At 37.2% G+C, this 15858-nt stretch overlaps 1 protein-coding gene across 3 annotated transcripts in view; it reads left to right on the top strand.

Annotated features, from left to right (window-relative positions):
* Positions 1 to 11567, top strand: part of cstf2 (cleavage stimulation factor, 3' pre-RNA, subunit 2) — a 33203-nt gene extending 21636 nt beyond the window's left edge. Inside the window, exons 10-15 of one of the 3 annotated variants that reach the window (XM_028815899.2) lie at positions 2931 to 3075; positions 3854 to 4068; positions 4431 to 4573; positions 8347 to 8430; positions 10017 to 10157; positions 11065 to 11567. In XM_028815899.2, coding sequence (XP_028671732.1) covers positions 2931 to 3075; positions 3854 to 4068; positions 4431 to 4573; positions 8347 to 8430; positions 10017 to 10139 — 710 coding nt within the window. In that variant the 3' untranslated portion in view covers positions 10140 to 10157; positions 11065 to 11567. The remainder of the gene's footprint in view (positions 1 to 2930; positions 3076 to 3853; positions 4069 to 4430; positions 4574 to 8346; positions 8431 to 10016; positions 10158 to 11064) is intronic. The other 2 variants (XM_051935072.1, XM_028815900.2) reach the window with 2 other exon arrangements.
* Positions 11568 to 15858: the final 4291 nt, after the last annotated feature.

Consider the following 15858-nt stretch of genomic DNA (forward strand, 5'->3'; position numbering starts at 1 on the left):
TCTAGTACAGAGTTCCTTAGAGTGTTTTATAGTCTCGCTACTGCCCCGCAATAAATTGCTTACAGCTGTAGTCCTTAATGAGCCTACCTTTGAAAAATGTTTGGAAGACCATTAAGTTGTGGAATGTAAATTTGATGGTGTTAAATGGTTACTCTTAGTTAGTTATTCTTAAACATTCAGCTGTGGCGTGCAATCACCTTTAAATACTAGACCAATACATCACTTCAACTCTAACCATACATACAACATAAAATCAGTTTCTACTTTAATACATATTATATATGATGTGTGCAAAAGAAATTATTAAATAACTACATAAATAATTAAGCAACAGATTTCATGAAACATTTAATTATTTACACATTTCATAATACATTTTTATTTGCATAGTTACTTAGTTAGTTTACTTTGTCTGAAATACTTCTCCATAGTATGTAATATATATACAGACATGGAAAAATTTGTTAGTACTCATACAACTCATTGGGAAAAGTGCTATGTGTCTCCTGAAAAGTGATTAAATGAAAAGTAATTCTCTTGTGTATACGTGCAGGTCTTTGATATGTCATTGAGTAAAGCAAGTGTAAAAAGAGATAATGTTTTGCTTATTATACAAAGATATTCTAAAGTGACCTGGATATATTTATTGGTACCCCTAGAAAAGATAATAAATAATTGGATTAGTTATTTTTCACATTAGCTGTTTTCTTTAATTAGTATGATTCATGCAGCCTATTCAAATGGAGAAAAGCAGTAACTTTTCTGTTTGCTATCATTGTGTATCCCACACTGAACATGGACTAGATAAAGCAAAAGAGTGAGTTGTCTGTGGGAATCAGAAAGAAAATTATAGGAAGTATGTTAAAGACTAAGGCTGTAAAACCATCTCAAAGCAGCTGGATGTTGCTGTGACAAAAGTTGCAAATATTATTAAGAAGTTTAAGGTCCATGAGATTGAAGCCAACCTCCCTGGATGTTGGCAACTCCATAATGGACAGAAGGATAGTGAGAATGGTAGATAAAAAGCCAAGGACAACTTCAAAAGAGATACAAGCTGAACTCCAGGATCAAGGTCCATCAGTGTTTGATCGTACCACCTGTTGCTTTTTGAGTGACAGTGAGCTCAATGGAAGAACTATTGTTGGAAGAAAAACATTAAAAAAAAAAAAAAAAAAAAGCCTGGAATTTGCTAAAATGCATATTAGCAAGTCACAATGCTTCTAGGAGAACGTCCTTTGGACAGATGAGACAAAACTGGAGATTTTTGTAAGTCACATCAGCTCTATGTCCACAGATGAAAAAATGAACCTTTCAAAGAAATGAACACCATACCTACTGTGAAAAATGGCATTGGCATGGTTATGATTTGGGGCTGCTTTGCTGACTATGGCATGGGGAGCATAGGGTCTGTGCAAGGAACAGTGAAATCTCAAGATTATCAAGACATTCTGGAGTGAATTATACTGCCCAGTATCAGAAAGCTGTGTCTAATTCACAGGTCAAGGATACTCCAACAGGATAATGACCCAAAACACACAACTAAAAGTACCCAAGAATGGCTAAGAACAAAACACTTGACTATTCTGCAGTGGCCTTCTATGAGCCCTGACTTGAATCCTATTGAACATCGATGGAAAGAACTGAAACATGCTATCTGGAAAAGGCTGTTTGGTCAAGAAGAGTGGGCCAAACTATTCGTTCACACGTGCAGAAGTCTCATTGAGAGCTACTGGAATTGAGTGTTTGCAGTGAAGGTTGTGCAACAACGTATTAGATTAAGGGTTCCATCATATTTTTCCATTCCATTTTCATTTGTGTTAATTTTTAAAATATTCAGTTGATTCAAAACTCTAAAGCAAAGTCTGATTTTTGTTGAATATGGAATAAACAATGATGGATTCCAAATACTTTTTCCAGTTTCAGGTTCTTTCAGAGACCATTGTAGGATACCAACAAATTTATCCATGTCTGTATTTGTAATATGATTTATATAAAGATACTGTATGTGTATGTAATCAATTAAAAAAAAATGCAATGGAATCAGGAAAAGAAAACATTGTAAATGCAACATGTTCGTAAGAAATTTAGCTGAACAAAAAAAAAGCACTCTTCTGTCACCTCTGATGAAATTCTGTTTTCACAGAGAGTATGTAAGAAACGAGCAGAATGTTATCAAATGTAAATAGGTGCATTTGACCATTACATTGGAATAGAAAGCAAAGCTTTATTGTAAATGTAAACTTAACCTGTTAATTGTTAATATAATATTGCATGAATAGCTTTGAATATGTATACTTAATGCTTCTGAAAGAATTGACACTGATATGTGTTAAAATTTAATTAGGTTATTTGTTTGCGTTTGATTTAATACAGCGAGTGCATGACCCAATTATATTTTAATGGTTGCATGTTTATGTCTTATGAATTTTGTGTAATATACACTTTTTTTAGACCGTTTTAAAGGCTGTAATAATTATAATTTTTCACCTTTCCAAGCAACGAAAGCGCTGCATGGGAGTAAAAGCACTTTTTTCAAACAAATGATCTTAAAGTAACCACTCAGTATCCTGTGGAATTTGTCCACAACTTTTTTGCAGGAATTTTGATAAAATTGTACTTATGCTGGGCATTTTAAATGAACATTGAGTTAAGCATGTTTTGCTTTTTTTCCCTCCTTTCTCAACATACTGTGCGCAAATTATTTTACAGAGATGAGTGCATTTTTTAGTTGCCTAGATTATAGGGACACATCAACATGTAGAGATTTAAAATTTAACATTAGGTTATAAGACTTGATTTCAAAGCATATTTAGGTTTTCATATTATTATTTTCTTTAATACAAAGAATAGTGATCTTTCTCAGTTCCTTTCTGGGGTGATACTGACATTTTCAAATTTTTTTTCCACTCCCCTTTATTCTCCTTCCTTAGTGCCAATGGGAGATCCCCGGGCCCAAATGCGAGGTGCTCCTCCTGTGGCAACTGTTGTACCGCCTCGAGGTCTGCTAGGAGATGGTCCTAATGATCCACGTGGAGGAACGCTACATTCGGTCACAGGGGAGGTAGTGGAACCCAGGTTAGTATTAAATAGAAGCTGGATTATTTACTCCTTAAGGATGTCTTTAAAGCCACCTTATTTTGAGTGTGTATGTTCAAAAGGTAGGTGCACTTAATCCTCATTACTGTCTCAGCTGAGGTTCCCTGAAGTATATCTAAATATGTTTTTGAATCATTTCCATATTTAGAGAAAGAGCTATGATGCAACAAAAATTTTGTTTCATAAAGCTTCCATTCTTCTGACAGTTGAATGCTAATATTCTAGTAAATCTGAGAAAGCAGTCCTTCAGATAATCATCTTTTACATCATCAAGTAATATTTAGTAATTGAGCTGAAATCTACATAGAATTTGTTTTGGTATGTAGTCCCTTCCAAAAATGATTCTGTCTTCTGTGTCATATATTTGTTCTTATGTAACCATTAATTCAGAAATCCTGGCTATCAACTTAAGTTACATTTTTTTAAGATTTATATAGAGCTGTCTCTGGTTTTCTAATAGCATGTTTAACTATACACATTAATACTAATATGGAAGGAGGGTTGGTTGTACCTGTAATTTTTGCTATTTTTATATTTTACTTATGTTTCCATTTCCAGGATACAGTACCCTTGATTTGCACTTTGACCTTCTACATAATTGTAGAATAAACCAGCCCAGAACCACCAGATCTAACTGCCAATGTCTGGCAATTTTAAATAAATGTTTTGCTTTATATTTTCTTTTTTAATTTCTCTTTTTCCCTGCTCTGTTCCTAAACATTTATCTTTCATTGAATCCTTTGTACATGTCTTTCAGTCGAGCCTTTATGAATGCACCGCCTCATCAGGGACCACAGATGCACATATCCCATGATGGCCGTGGTCCCCCTCCTGATATGCGTGCTGCCCATGACATCAGAGGTGCACCAATGGTAGAGCAACGTGTTCAAATGGGAGAACCCAGGGGAATGATTGTAGAAACCAGAGGAGGACCAATGATGGATCAGCGAGGACCTCCCATTGAAGCTAGAGGTGGGGTATTTAAATTGATTAACCAAAAATGAACTTAGTTCATGGGGGACCTTGGTTCCTGCAGGTTTTTATTGCAGTCAGTCTTTAAATGGATTACAGATCCTTGGCTGCAACTGAACTCTTGTTTAAGATAACCACTAAATTAGTTGTTACTTTAGATTGCAGAGAGAGGTTAATTATGCTTTTGCAAATCTAATTTGCTGGCCAGATTTGGCTGAAGCTTAGCTTAAATTCAGTGTCTTATATTTGTTAAGTGGTCTAATTTAATATGTTTGTGTGTTTGTTTCTAAAGTAGAACCCAAATCCCAACTATTCTATTGGAAATAAAGAAATGGTATTAAAATCTGCACTGAATCTTTCAGGTGTTCGAGATCCTAGAGCGGGTGAAGCACGAGGAATTGATGCCAGGGGCCCTGCACAAGCTCCTAGGGTTCCCCTGGCTGGAGGAATGCAAGGTCCTGGTCCACATGCCATGGGAGCCGGTGTACCTCAGCCATCTAGACAAGTAATTCCTTTAATTTTACTCCTAGGCTTAGCGTGTATTGAAATAATAAATGTTAATACTGATAAGACTATAAAACTTCGAAAGATGAAGATACGGTATATGCTTTCCAGGGTTGTAATACTAGGTGACTATTTAAAATGGTGAAAATTGTTCACAAGCAATGTAGCTGCTGCTTGTTTCTTTTATTTGTGGATTCTTGTAAACTTTTCAGGTCAGTCATTATGTGGAGTCTGCTGTTGTACTGTTGATATATTCAGAAATTACACTTTGCCGAATAGTTTTTTTTTTTATTTTTTATTACACAAATCAGTTTTGACCTGGGATCTGTATGTTAATTATATCAAATTAAAAGTTTTCATTTTCTTTTATAGTTTTAGTGATTACACACATATACAGTATAGTGCTTTTAGCCAACACACATATATATGAAAAATTAGCGGTGTTTGTCAAAGTGGTTAGCGTGTTGGACTTTCGATCAAACGGTCGAAGGTTCAAGACCAGTGTAGACAAATTAACTTAAAAAAAAAAATATTTTGATTAACTGATATTGAAGTTTTGTCTGATTACTTCAATATTACAGTTAGGCAGCATCGGTCGAGTGGTTAGCTTGTTGGACGTTCAATCATATGGTCAAAGGTTAGAGACCAAAGTACACAAACTAAATTTTTTTTTTTATCATTTTACCAATTTTTCATCATTTATATACAAATTTGGAGAAATACTCTTGTTAGTAATTTGGCGATATTGGCTCAGTGGATAAAGTGGCTTTTCTAAGGAACATTCAGTTCTCTAATAGACAAATGCACATTTTCAGTACTTCCCATGTACAGTGGGGCAAAAAAGTATTTAGTCAGCCTCCAATTGTGCAAGTTCTCCCACTTAAAAAGATGAGAGAGGCCTGTAATTTTCATCATAGATATATCTCAACTATGAGAGACAAAATGAGAAAAAAAATCCAGAGAATCACATTGTCTGATTTTTTGAAGAATTTATTTGCAAATTATGGTGGAAAAAAAGTATTTGGTCAATATTGAGATGAACTTTTGTTACTTTGTTATATACCCTTTGTTGGCAATGACAGAGGTCATACGTTTTCTATAAGTTTTCACAAGGTAATCGCACACTGTTGCTGGTATTTTGGCCCATTCCTCCATGCAGACCTCCTCTAGAGCAGTGATGTTTTGGGGCTGTCGCTGGGCAACACGGACTTTCAACTCCCTCCAAAGATTTTCTATGGGGTTGAGATCTGGAGACTGGCTAGGCCACTCCAGGACCTTGAAATGCTTCTTACGAAGCCACTCCTTCGTTACCCGGGTGGTGTGCTTGGGATCATTGTCATGCTGAAAGACCCAGCCACGTTTCATCTTCAATGCCCTTGCTGATGGAAGGAGGTTTTCACTCAAAATCTGACGATACATGGCCCCATTCATTCTTTCCTTTACACGGATCAGTCGTCCTGGTCCCTTTGCAGAAAAACAGCCCCAAAGCATGATGTTTCCACCCCTATGCTTTACAGTAGGTATGGTGTTCTTTGGATGCAACTCAGCATTCTTTCTCCTCCAAACACGACGAGTAGAGTTTTTACCAAAAAGTTCTATTTTTGTTTCATCTGACCATATGACATTCCCCCAGTCCTCTTCTGGATCATCCAAATGCTCTCTAGCAAACTTCAGACGGGCCTGCACATGTACTGGCTTAAGCAGGGGGACACGTCTGGCACTGCAGGATTTGAGTCCCTGGCGGCGTAGTGTGACCTCTCTGCAGGTCATTCACTAGGTCCCCCCCATGTGGTTCTGGGATTTTTGCTCACCGTTCTTGTGATCATTTTGACCCCACGGGGTGAGATCTTGCGTGGAGCCCCAGATCGAGGGAGATTATCAGTGGTCTTGTATGTCTTCCATTTTCTAATAATTGCTCCCACAGTTGATTTCTTCACACCAAGCTGCTTACCTATTGCAGATTCAGTCTTCCCAGCCTGGTGCAGGTCTACAATTTTGTTTCTGGTGTCCTTTGACAGCTCTTTGGTCTTGGCCATAGTGGAGTTTGGAGTGTGACTGTTTGAGGTTGTGGACAGGTGTCTTTTATATTGATAACGAGTTCAAACCGGTGCCATTAATACAGGTAACGAGTGGAGGACAGAGGAGCCTCTTACAGAAGAAGTTACAGGTCTGTGAGAGCCAGAAATCTTGCTTGTTTGTAGGTGACCAAATACTTATTTTCCACCATAATTTGCAAATAAATTCTTTAAAAATCAGACAATGTGATTTTCTGGATTTTTTTTTTCTCATTTTGTCTCTCATAGTTGAGGTATACCTATGATGAAAATTACAGGCCTCTCTCATCTTTTTAAGTGGGAGAACTTGCACAATTGGTGGCTGACTAAATACTTTTTTGCCCCACTGTATAAGATTTTGCCATGGTTAGGATTTTCTGAAATGAGAAATGAACATGAATGAATGTTTCGGTTTTTCACTTTTAGATCGTAAGTTCGATTCCACTTTATTGCTAATGATATTTCTGTCAAATCGCCTTGCCAACCAAATCAAGGCTTTTTTAATGCACCGAGGACTGTGTGGCATAAGGGTGGCTAAAAACTATATAAAAAAAGATTTTTAGGTGACACGATTTTATTCAAAAATTTTGGTCATATGTGACTAAAAATAAAATCGTGGGGCACCCATAAAAGAATTAATTTAATTAAAAAGCATAGATTCCTTAAATCCATCCATCCATCCATTTTCCAACCCGCTGAATCCGAACACAGGGTCACGGGGGTCTGCTGGAGCCAATCCCAGCCAACACAGGGCACAAGGCAGGAAACAATCCTGGGCAGGGTGCCAACCCACCGCAGAGATTCCTTAAATGATTCCAAAAAAATAACTTTTACAATTTCTCCAGTTATCATCATTATCCTGCACACTTTAATCAACTTGTATATGATGTGTTATTTTCTTTCCGTAGTTAAGTTGATTAATGAATCTTTGCAATCTAATGCATTTTGTTTAGAGAAATTAACTTAAGTAATGGCCTACAGTATTAAGTCGGATACTTTGTCACTGATCATTTAATGTAGCATATTCTCAGTGTGATGCTTTGTCTCAATTGACACATTTTGCCTTTACTGCTTTTTAAAACTAAGAATTCTAACATTCCATCTATGGAATCACTGATTATGAACATTTTATCATCAGTATTGACAGACATATGTGATCTTTGTCCACATTGCTAAATGTAATACTGAGTATCTAACTTCAATTCTTAGGCCCATTGCGCTGATCACAGTTACAGTCACTGCATTGCTGATAGTGTTTTTAACTGCTCACTGACTACAGCTGGGCCTAGTGAGATTAAAACAGAATTTATTATGGCTCAGTATAGGTTGTTTTGGGGCTGTTTTATTTCAGAAGCAAGGTTGACACTGCTGAACTTTAAAAGTGTGATGCAAAAATGGATGAATTCATCATAAAACAGCTGCTTGAGAATGATAAGAAAAGACTAGGATTTGCTATTTATGGTTATAGGTAATTGATAAACACCAGATTTTTTCTAAGTTATCTTAATATATTTATTGTTATTTTTAAAAGGAAAATATAGGTAAATAGATAAAGGGTATTGTCACACTGAAAAAAAAAATCATAAAGAAGGTTAAAGATGCAACATTTAATCCAGTTTTCGAAAATAATTCCATGCTTATTTATTTGTGCAGAAAATAAACACTAAAAGTGTAATCATTTATTTGTATACAGTTTCTGGATATTGTTCTTTCATTACAGCAGACCGGTGCAATGCCAGTTGGTGGTCAGCCGGGAGGTTTCAGTCCTGCACAGAGCCAAGTGACTCCACAGGATCACGAAAAGGTAAGCTTGAATACATTAGTAGTGTTGATTTGAGAAAATCAGCAAAGCTTTTTTTAGCAGTGAATATGCTAGTGAGTTTGTTTTAAGAGTAAAGCAAGATCTGTTTCTGTAGAAGCACAGCCCTCTGATTTCAGTAATGTCCATTTCCTAAGGCTGAACATTTGAAAATGTTTCAACAGTGCTCCTGTCACAAATTTAAGTTTATCACACGTGATCAGCAAGCTCCTGAATATTTTAAACAATTTTCTCAGCTATAGCAAGCCCAGTCAGTTGAAAAGTGTTCCCTGCAATATCAGTGTATATTTTTGTTTTCAGTTTGTAAATTTCACAAAATGACTCTGTGCTTTAACAGCATTTCTTAGATCTTGCAGACTGACTAGTACAGTAAACAATCTAATGTTACTGTTTTTTCTTACCTTTTCAATCCTAAAATTATTTTTTAGCTTTATCACAACGGACTGCTTTTATATGTTTCTGAATGCTCTCTGCGTGTAGCATGGTACTTTCTCTAACAGTAGTGATGCCTACCCCTCCCTGCAGTCATTGCTACTTTCCAGAATATCCTTCATTTTTAATCCTCTGAAAAAGTTCTTCCAGTATTTGAAAAGTTGTTTTTCAGTGATTTATGTCATAGTGCTGCTTATAATTATGATTCCTTTCACTTGTAATGTAATGATTGGCCTCTCCCCTTCCTTTAATTCCAAAACAAAGTATGCATTCATTTTTACCTAATTTGTATTACAGTAAATGACTAGAGGACACAATTAACTTTAGGCGTTCTTGCCCTCACTGCCCCAGTTGCTTTATAACTAACTCTGTTATCTCTATTGCTTGTTTTATGGATTTGCTTCAGTATATTGCTTACTTGTGTGTGTGTGTGTGTGTGTGTGAGTGATGTTAGTCATAGCAGGGTGGCGTGCTATAAACAGCTGTCTTTAAAAGCAACACCCAAGTAAAGATCTTGGATAATTGGTTCTTTTGTTTTAATCAAACTGTTTTTGATTAGGAAAATATTGCACAGATGAAAGATCTGAAACATCTGGTAGTTTGCCAGGCTTTGTGAATCCTTAGTTTCATTGTCCATAATTGAAAACTGGTAGTCCTGGGCATTTGGACCATCGATTTGTCCACCCCAGTTGAAGGACACCTTTGTAAATTGAGACTTGGTAGGAGAATGTTGGCCCCAGTTGATTTGTCCAAGGGGTATTGTATAAGTTCGACACTTTGTAATGATGAAATGCTCCTCCACAGGTGAAACATATCTAGCTTTTCTGTATGATGATCTTAAGCCCTTCCTTTTCCTATGTACACGTATGTACAATTTAGCAAGCTGTATCGACAGTTTGTTTTTCTTTTTTTTCCAACTCCAGAGAATCAGGATAACATTTATTTAAATTTTCATTTCTAATGATAAGGCATGTCTTTGTATGTTCTAGAGAGTTACCATCCATATTATGTATAATTTCATAACCTACATAAATGCAAGATGTACATTTTGAAGAAAAAAATTCTTTTTTTTCCTCAGATACTGTATTTGCAAAGAGGCATTACATTTAAGCTGTTTGTGTATGTTTATTTGCATCCAGGCTGCTTTGATCATGCAAGTTCTTCAGCTTACACCTGAACAGATTGCAATGCTACCACCTGAACAAAGACAAAGCATTCTCATTTTGAAGGAACAGATTCAGAAATCAGCTGGGGCTCCTTGAGCAGTAAGAAGATGGGAGGTGTGTAACATCAAACTTACTTGAAACAGAAAAAGTTGTGTATTTTTTCATTATTTGCTGAAATTTAGTGAGGCAACCGACCGTTTCTCTACTGTATATGGTACTCCTCAGTCCCATAAAGTATTTTTGCACAAGTGTTCAGAAGTACAAAAACCATTACACTAAAAAGAGTGGTAATAGTTTATACAAACAAAATAGTTCTATAAATGTGGCTATTGCATATTTTGTTAATATTTATTTGAGTGTGATCTTTGTGTTCATTAAGAAGTTACTAAAACATATGCAAAACATATTCTATCATTATGTGCACATACATTTTTTGACTGAGAAATAAAGCCTGCATTTTGACATGCTATTCCCCAATATCCAACCAAATGTTGCAAAAGTCAACTTGGTGTTTGATTAAAAACAATTATTTTAGTCAGTGTATAAATTCAATATACAAAAATATTATTTTTATATGAAGTTATGTGACAGCTTTACCATTTTCTGACTGTTAAACCAGCTTGATGAAAACACACCTTCCAAGATGAAACTTGCATATGTGTGTGGAAGTTTTCCAGTTGAATACAAACATTGGCAGTGCTTTTTTTTTTTCCTTCTAAAACTCTGTGTAACTTTTCGTTGTTCAAATGCAGAATGCATCTCTGAAAAGTAGCTGGAACAGTAAATGGTTCTAGAGTAGTATTTTTTAAAACTAATTTTTGATCTGTTTTTTTCATTGGAAGTTCAATTTAATTGTGTTGAGCTTTAATACAGTAGTGTTTATGTAGTTTTGCACCATTCATCATTATGAATTGATCCAGTATATTGCTGTTCTAGACTGTTAACATTTTGTCTTTTTTTTGTTTTTAATAACCCAAGACAAATTTTAAGTTGTGTATTTTTCCTTTTAAATTCTTTTCAGTACTGGAATGTAACATGACATCTGAATCGATCCCCTGTCAAGAGGACCCCTATTCTACTAAACCACCATCCTAATGCACCACTGATCCACTTACAATACCCTCTCTTTTTTGTTTACATATTAATTTTTTTTTGATGGTTTGGAACACGGGCCTTACACCACAAAGGAGTTGCTTTTTGTATACTGTACGGAGTATTTTTTAGTTTGAAATGTATGTGTGGCCAGCTTTCATAACATCTGCGAGACCAAAGTGCCATTTGTTACAATGGAATGGATAAAGAGCTGGACATCAGTTGTTTGTGTTGTAAATCTGAACACAAGTGTTTTAATTTCCTGCTCCCCATTTTCAAGTGCTTCTCGTTTTCTATGGTTATCAAGAAGAGAGTGGCATTTCCAATGTGAACATGTTACTGCCTGATAGTCAGGACTGCTATGGAAGAAAATCTTCATTTAGATTAATTTTTTTTTCTCTTTATCTGAATAAAATGTTTCGAATATAAAAAAAAAAAAAAAAAAAACAGATCTGTGTATTTATTTTTTAAATAGATATGTTTGATTAATTGTCAGGTAAGTATGCCCAATTGTGGTTGAGCACACACATTTGAGCCCCTTGATGGCCTGGCATTCTCCCTAAAGATAGTTCCTGCTTTGTGCAAAGTGTTCCCTGATTAAGTCCCAGCTTCCTATGACCCTGAATTAGATTAAGTTGGGTTAGGAATGTGTGTGTGTGTGTGTGTGTGTATATATATATATATATATATATATATATATATATATATATATATATATATATATATATATATATATATATATATATATATATATATACACACATTTTTTATATATATATTTTATTTATATATTTTATAATTATATAATATAATATACAATGGAACCTCGGTTTGCGAGTATAATTTGTTCTGGAAACATGCTCGTAGTGCAAAGCACTCATATATCAAAGTGAATTTCCCCATAAGAAATAATGGAAACTCAGATGATTTGTTCCACAAACCAAAACTATTCATATAAAAATGATTAATACAAAATATAAAGTAAAAATACATAAAACAAATTAACCTGCACTTTACCTTTGAAAAGAATCATGGCTGGTGTGAGTGAGTTTCTAAACTCTCTTGTGGGATTCCACCCAACGGGACGACATGCGGAAGAGTGTCCCAAAGCAATCGCAGTCTCCCAGCGCTGTAGCAGTTCGCTGTAAAAGTGAATCTGAAAAGATCGCGGACATGCTATAAGCGCCTGCCGTCGATGGGTGATACAAGGAACATTATAAATGTGCAGGGCACTGCCTGACTGCTGTGTCTGTTTCAAGCTGAATAAAGCTGGTGTTGACTCAGCTTTGTGTCTTAGTGTGCAAGACGGGGACTTGCACATCACAGCACACATGCGCGCGTGAGCACACACACACACGAGCGTGCGAGCGAGCACACACACATACACGCGCGCGCACACACAGTCACAATGCTAATGCTGTAGTAAACAGTATACGCTCGTACGGATGTTTACTATGAGTGAGGCACGCCGACTCAGACAGAGAATAGGAGACGATTACCCACAATCCCGCAGCGAGAGAGAGAAGAACCATAAGTTCAGTTGTGATCACATGACGCTCAGCAGACAAAGAGTATACATACTACTCGTACTGCAAGACCTCGCTCGTTTATCAAGTCAAAATTTATTAAAAATTTTTACTCGTCTTGTAAAACACTCGTAAACCAAGTTACTCGCAAACCAAGGTTCCACTGTATATTATATATTTTATATATAAATATATATATATATATATATATATATATATATATATATATATATTAGGGATGCACCAATACCACTTTTTTGGAAAACGAGTACGAGTACTTGCATTTCAGTACTCGCCGATACCGAGTACTTAATAAAAACATGATTTAAATTTACAGGTAACAGCTTTAGTCCTATAATTTAACAAAAAAAACAAGGGACTAGTTTGGAATTAAGAACATTTATTTAAAATGAAAAGCATGTTGTATGCAACATATTACAGAATAAATAATTATAAAAAAAAATTTAAACAGTGACAGTGCAACTCAAGTATTTTTTTCAGTTTGTTGTAAACTCTGCCGCTTTGGACAACACAAGGGGCATTAATAAACATCTTTGCTATTTAGTGCACAATATTTGAATAAACTAACAACATCCACCAACATAGAACTGTGGCAGTCAGTGCAACTGAGGTAGGTATTAACATCAAGTCTAAGACGACTCACTTAATGGAGCCTATTTAGAAAAAGTGAGTGGCAGGTTTTTTTTTTAAGAAAAGTAGCTTTTCTGCATTATCAGCAGTCAGCCTGTTTCTGTTTTCATCTATAATGTGTGACACTGAGCTAAGAAGCCTTTCACTTTCCACACTGCTACATGGGGCTTAGAGGTATTTCTGGGCCATTTTAGCCAAAGTGGGGAACCTGATTTTGTTGACACCCCAGTACTTCAGAGGACTGTCTTCATGAGGGCTTGGGGCCTCTCCGAGGTATGTGTCGAGCTCAATGGCAGCACCTGCTGCCAGCGGCTGTGCTGCCTGGGGCTGCTCCTTAGTGATTTCTTCAAATACAGTGTCCAGACTGCTGCTAGTGCTGGCCTGGGCCTTGAGGAACAGTTTAGCAGGAGGTTCTGCAGCTTCTGCCCGACTCCCCTCTGCCTCAGCTCTGGACATCATCTGCAGCTCCTGTTTCAGGTGCAGCTTGGCCTCTGGAACAGTGTTGTTGGAGAAGAAGCGATCTTTATACCTGAACAAAATTCATGAATGTATTAACATGTGGAAAAATAGGACTGATTTTAGTTTTCCCTAAACCACTGTCACAAATGCCTGCCATTTGGCTTTCTGGTAGTAATAAGGGAAATATATTTCATATTATATATATTGCATACATTTGTATTTGTGTATTTTAGTTACAAAAATATAATATTTCAGATGGAAATTAATCTTACATTTAGTACTGTAGTTTATCATTGAATACCTATAGCACACAGACTTTACCTTGGGTCAAGTATGGTGGAGATGAAGTACAGTGGGTTGGTCTCAACGTCACTGAAGCGCTTCTTGACAGCTGCCAGTAAGGTTGCTTTCATTGTCTTGACGCCGTGGTCCTCGTCTGTTTCTCTGTTTAGAAGTCTCACTAGCACAGTCACAGCTGGGATGACATCAGAGGCTAGTGCGTCGTAGCTGCTCACTTTTTTAGTTAGTTCCTCAAAGGGGGCGAGGATGGCAACAGTCTTCTCCATAAGAGCCCATTGGTGAGCGGTGAGATAGTCCGGGAGTTCATGCTCGGACACATACAACCCCAGCACTCGCTTTTGCTCAATGAGGGACTGGAGCATGTAATACGTGCTGTTCCAGCGCGTCTGTACGTCCTGCTGCAGTCTCTCTATTGGCTGGTTGAGCTGTCCCTGAATGTCCTCGAGGCGGGAGTAGGCTAAGGCGGAATGTTTAAAATGCCCAACTATTTTCCGCCCCACTGCTATAGCATCAGCTATGCTCCTCTGTGCTAATAAGCCCTCGTGAACAGCCAGTTGGAGCGTGTGCGCGACACACGGCAGACTTGGGAGCCCTGCGTCATTCATGGCTTTAATCATGTTTTTGGCATTGTCACGAAGCACAACATGTCTGGTGCATTTCCTCAAACACATGCGCTATAGCCTGGCTGGTGTGCGAGCCGCGGAATTGTTTCGCATGTAATATGGCTCGTTGCGGCGTGAAACTCTCGTCTATCCACTGGGAGGTTAGGCTAATTAGCGAGACGGGGCTAACACTGCTTGTCCAAATATCCGTGGTGAAACTAAACGCAGAGGAGGCTTGCAGTAGGCTGTGGATATGTTTTTTCACAGAGTCGTGTAGTTTAGGCAGCTCTGTGTCAGTCATGTAGCGGCGGCTTGGGACATCATATCTGGGCTCCAGAACATGGAGGAGATGCAGGAATCCCACATTTTCTACCTCCGAGAGTGGCTGGTCACTCAATGCAATGTACTCGATAATTGCCTGTGTTATTTTCACAGCACGTGGATTGTCTCTGGACATTTTCTCTCGTCTTGCAAGAGTTTGCTGCAGCGTGGGTTGTGTTGGTTTAGAAGCGTGGGTAAACTCTTTGTACTCGTTGTCGTGTTGGGGTTTTAGGTGCTTGATTAAATTACTTGTGTTAAATGCGCTACCTTTTGAGCCTCCTCTGGACAATTTCGCTGAGCACAATTTGCAGTCCGCCTTTGTTTTGTCGTCTTCATTAACTTTGAAATAGTTCCACACGGCTGACATGTCTCGCCTCGCCTTCTCCCCGCTCTGAGCTGCAGCCGGGGCCTGGGGGTGGGCACTCGCCGCCTGTGATTAACCCCTTACACGCCGCTCAAACATAGACATTTCTCAGACCGTGGTATCGGTCCCCAGTATAGGGGGACTTTTAACGAGTACGAGTACTTTAGAAAATGTGGTATCGAGGCCGATACCAGATACCCGTTTCGGTATCGGTGCATCCCTAATATATATATATATATATATTATATAATATAAAATATAAACCATTAACTTATGTCTAAACAAAGAAGTTCTTCTTCACATTGATAGGTTTTGTTTATTAGTGTTTTTTATAGGCCAATAATCCAGTCGTTTCTATTTCACAATCATCTTTTCAGGAAAGAAGCTCTGAACAAGGAAGTTTTTCTCAATGGAAATCCGTGAAGGTGTTTTATTCACACTTTTAAACAATAAACAGTATTGTGTGTAAAGCAGATTTAAGAGAATGTAACAGTAGAAAA

The sequence above is a fragment of the Erpetoichthys calabaricus genome, chromosome 12, assembly GCF_900747795.2.
Source record: "Erpetoichthys calabaricus chromosome 12, fErpCal1.3, whole genome shotgun sequence".
NCBI lineage: Eukaryota > Metazoa > Chordata > Cladistia > Polypteriformes > Polypteridae > Erpetoichthys > Erpetoichthys calabaricus.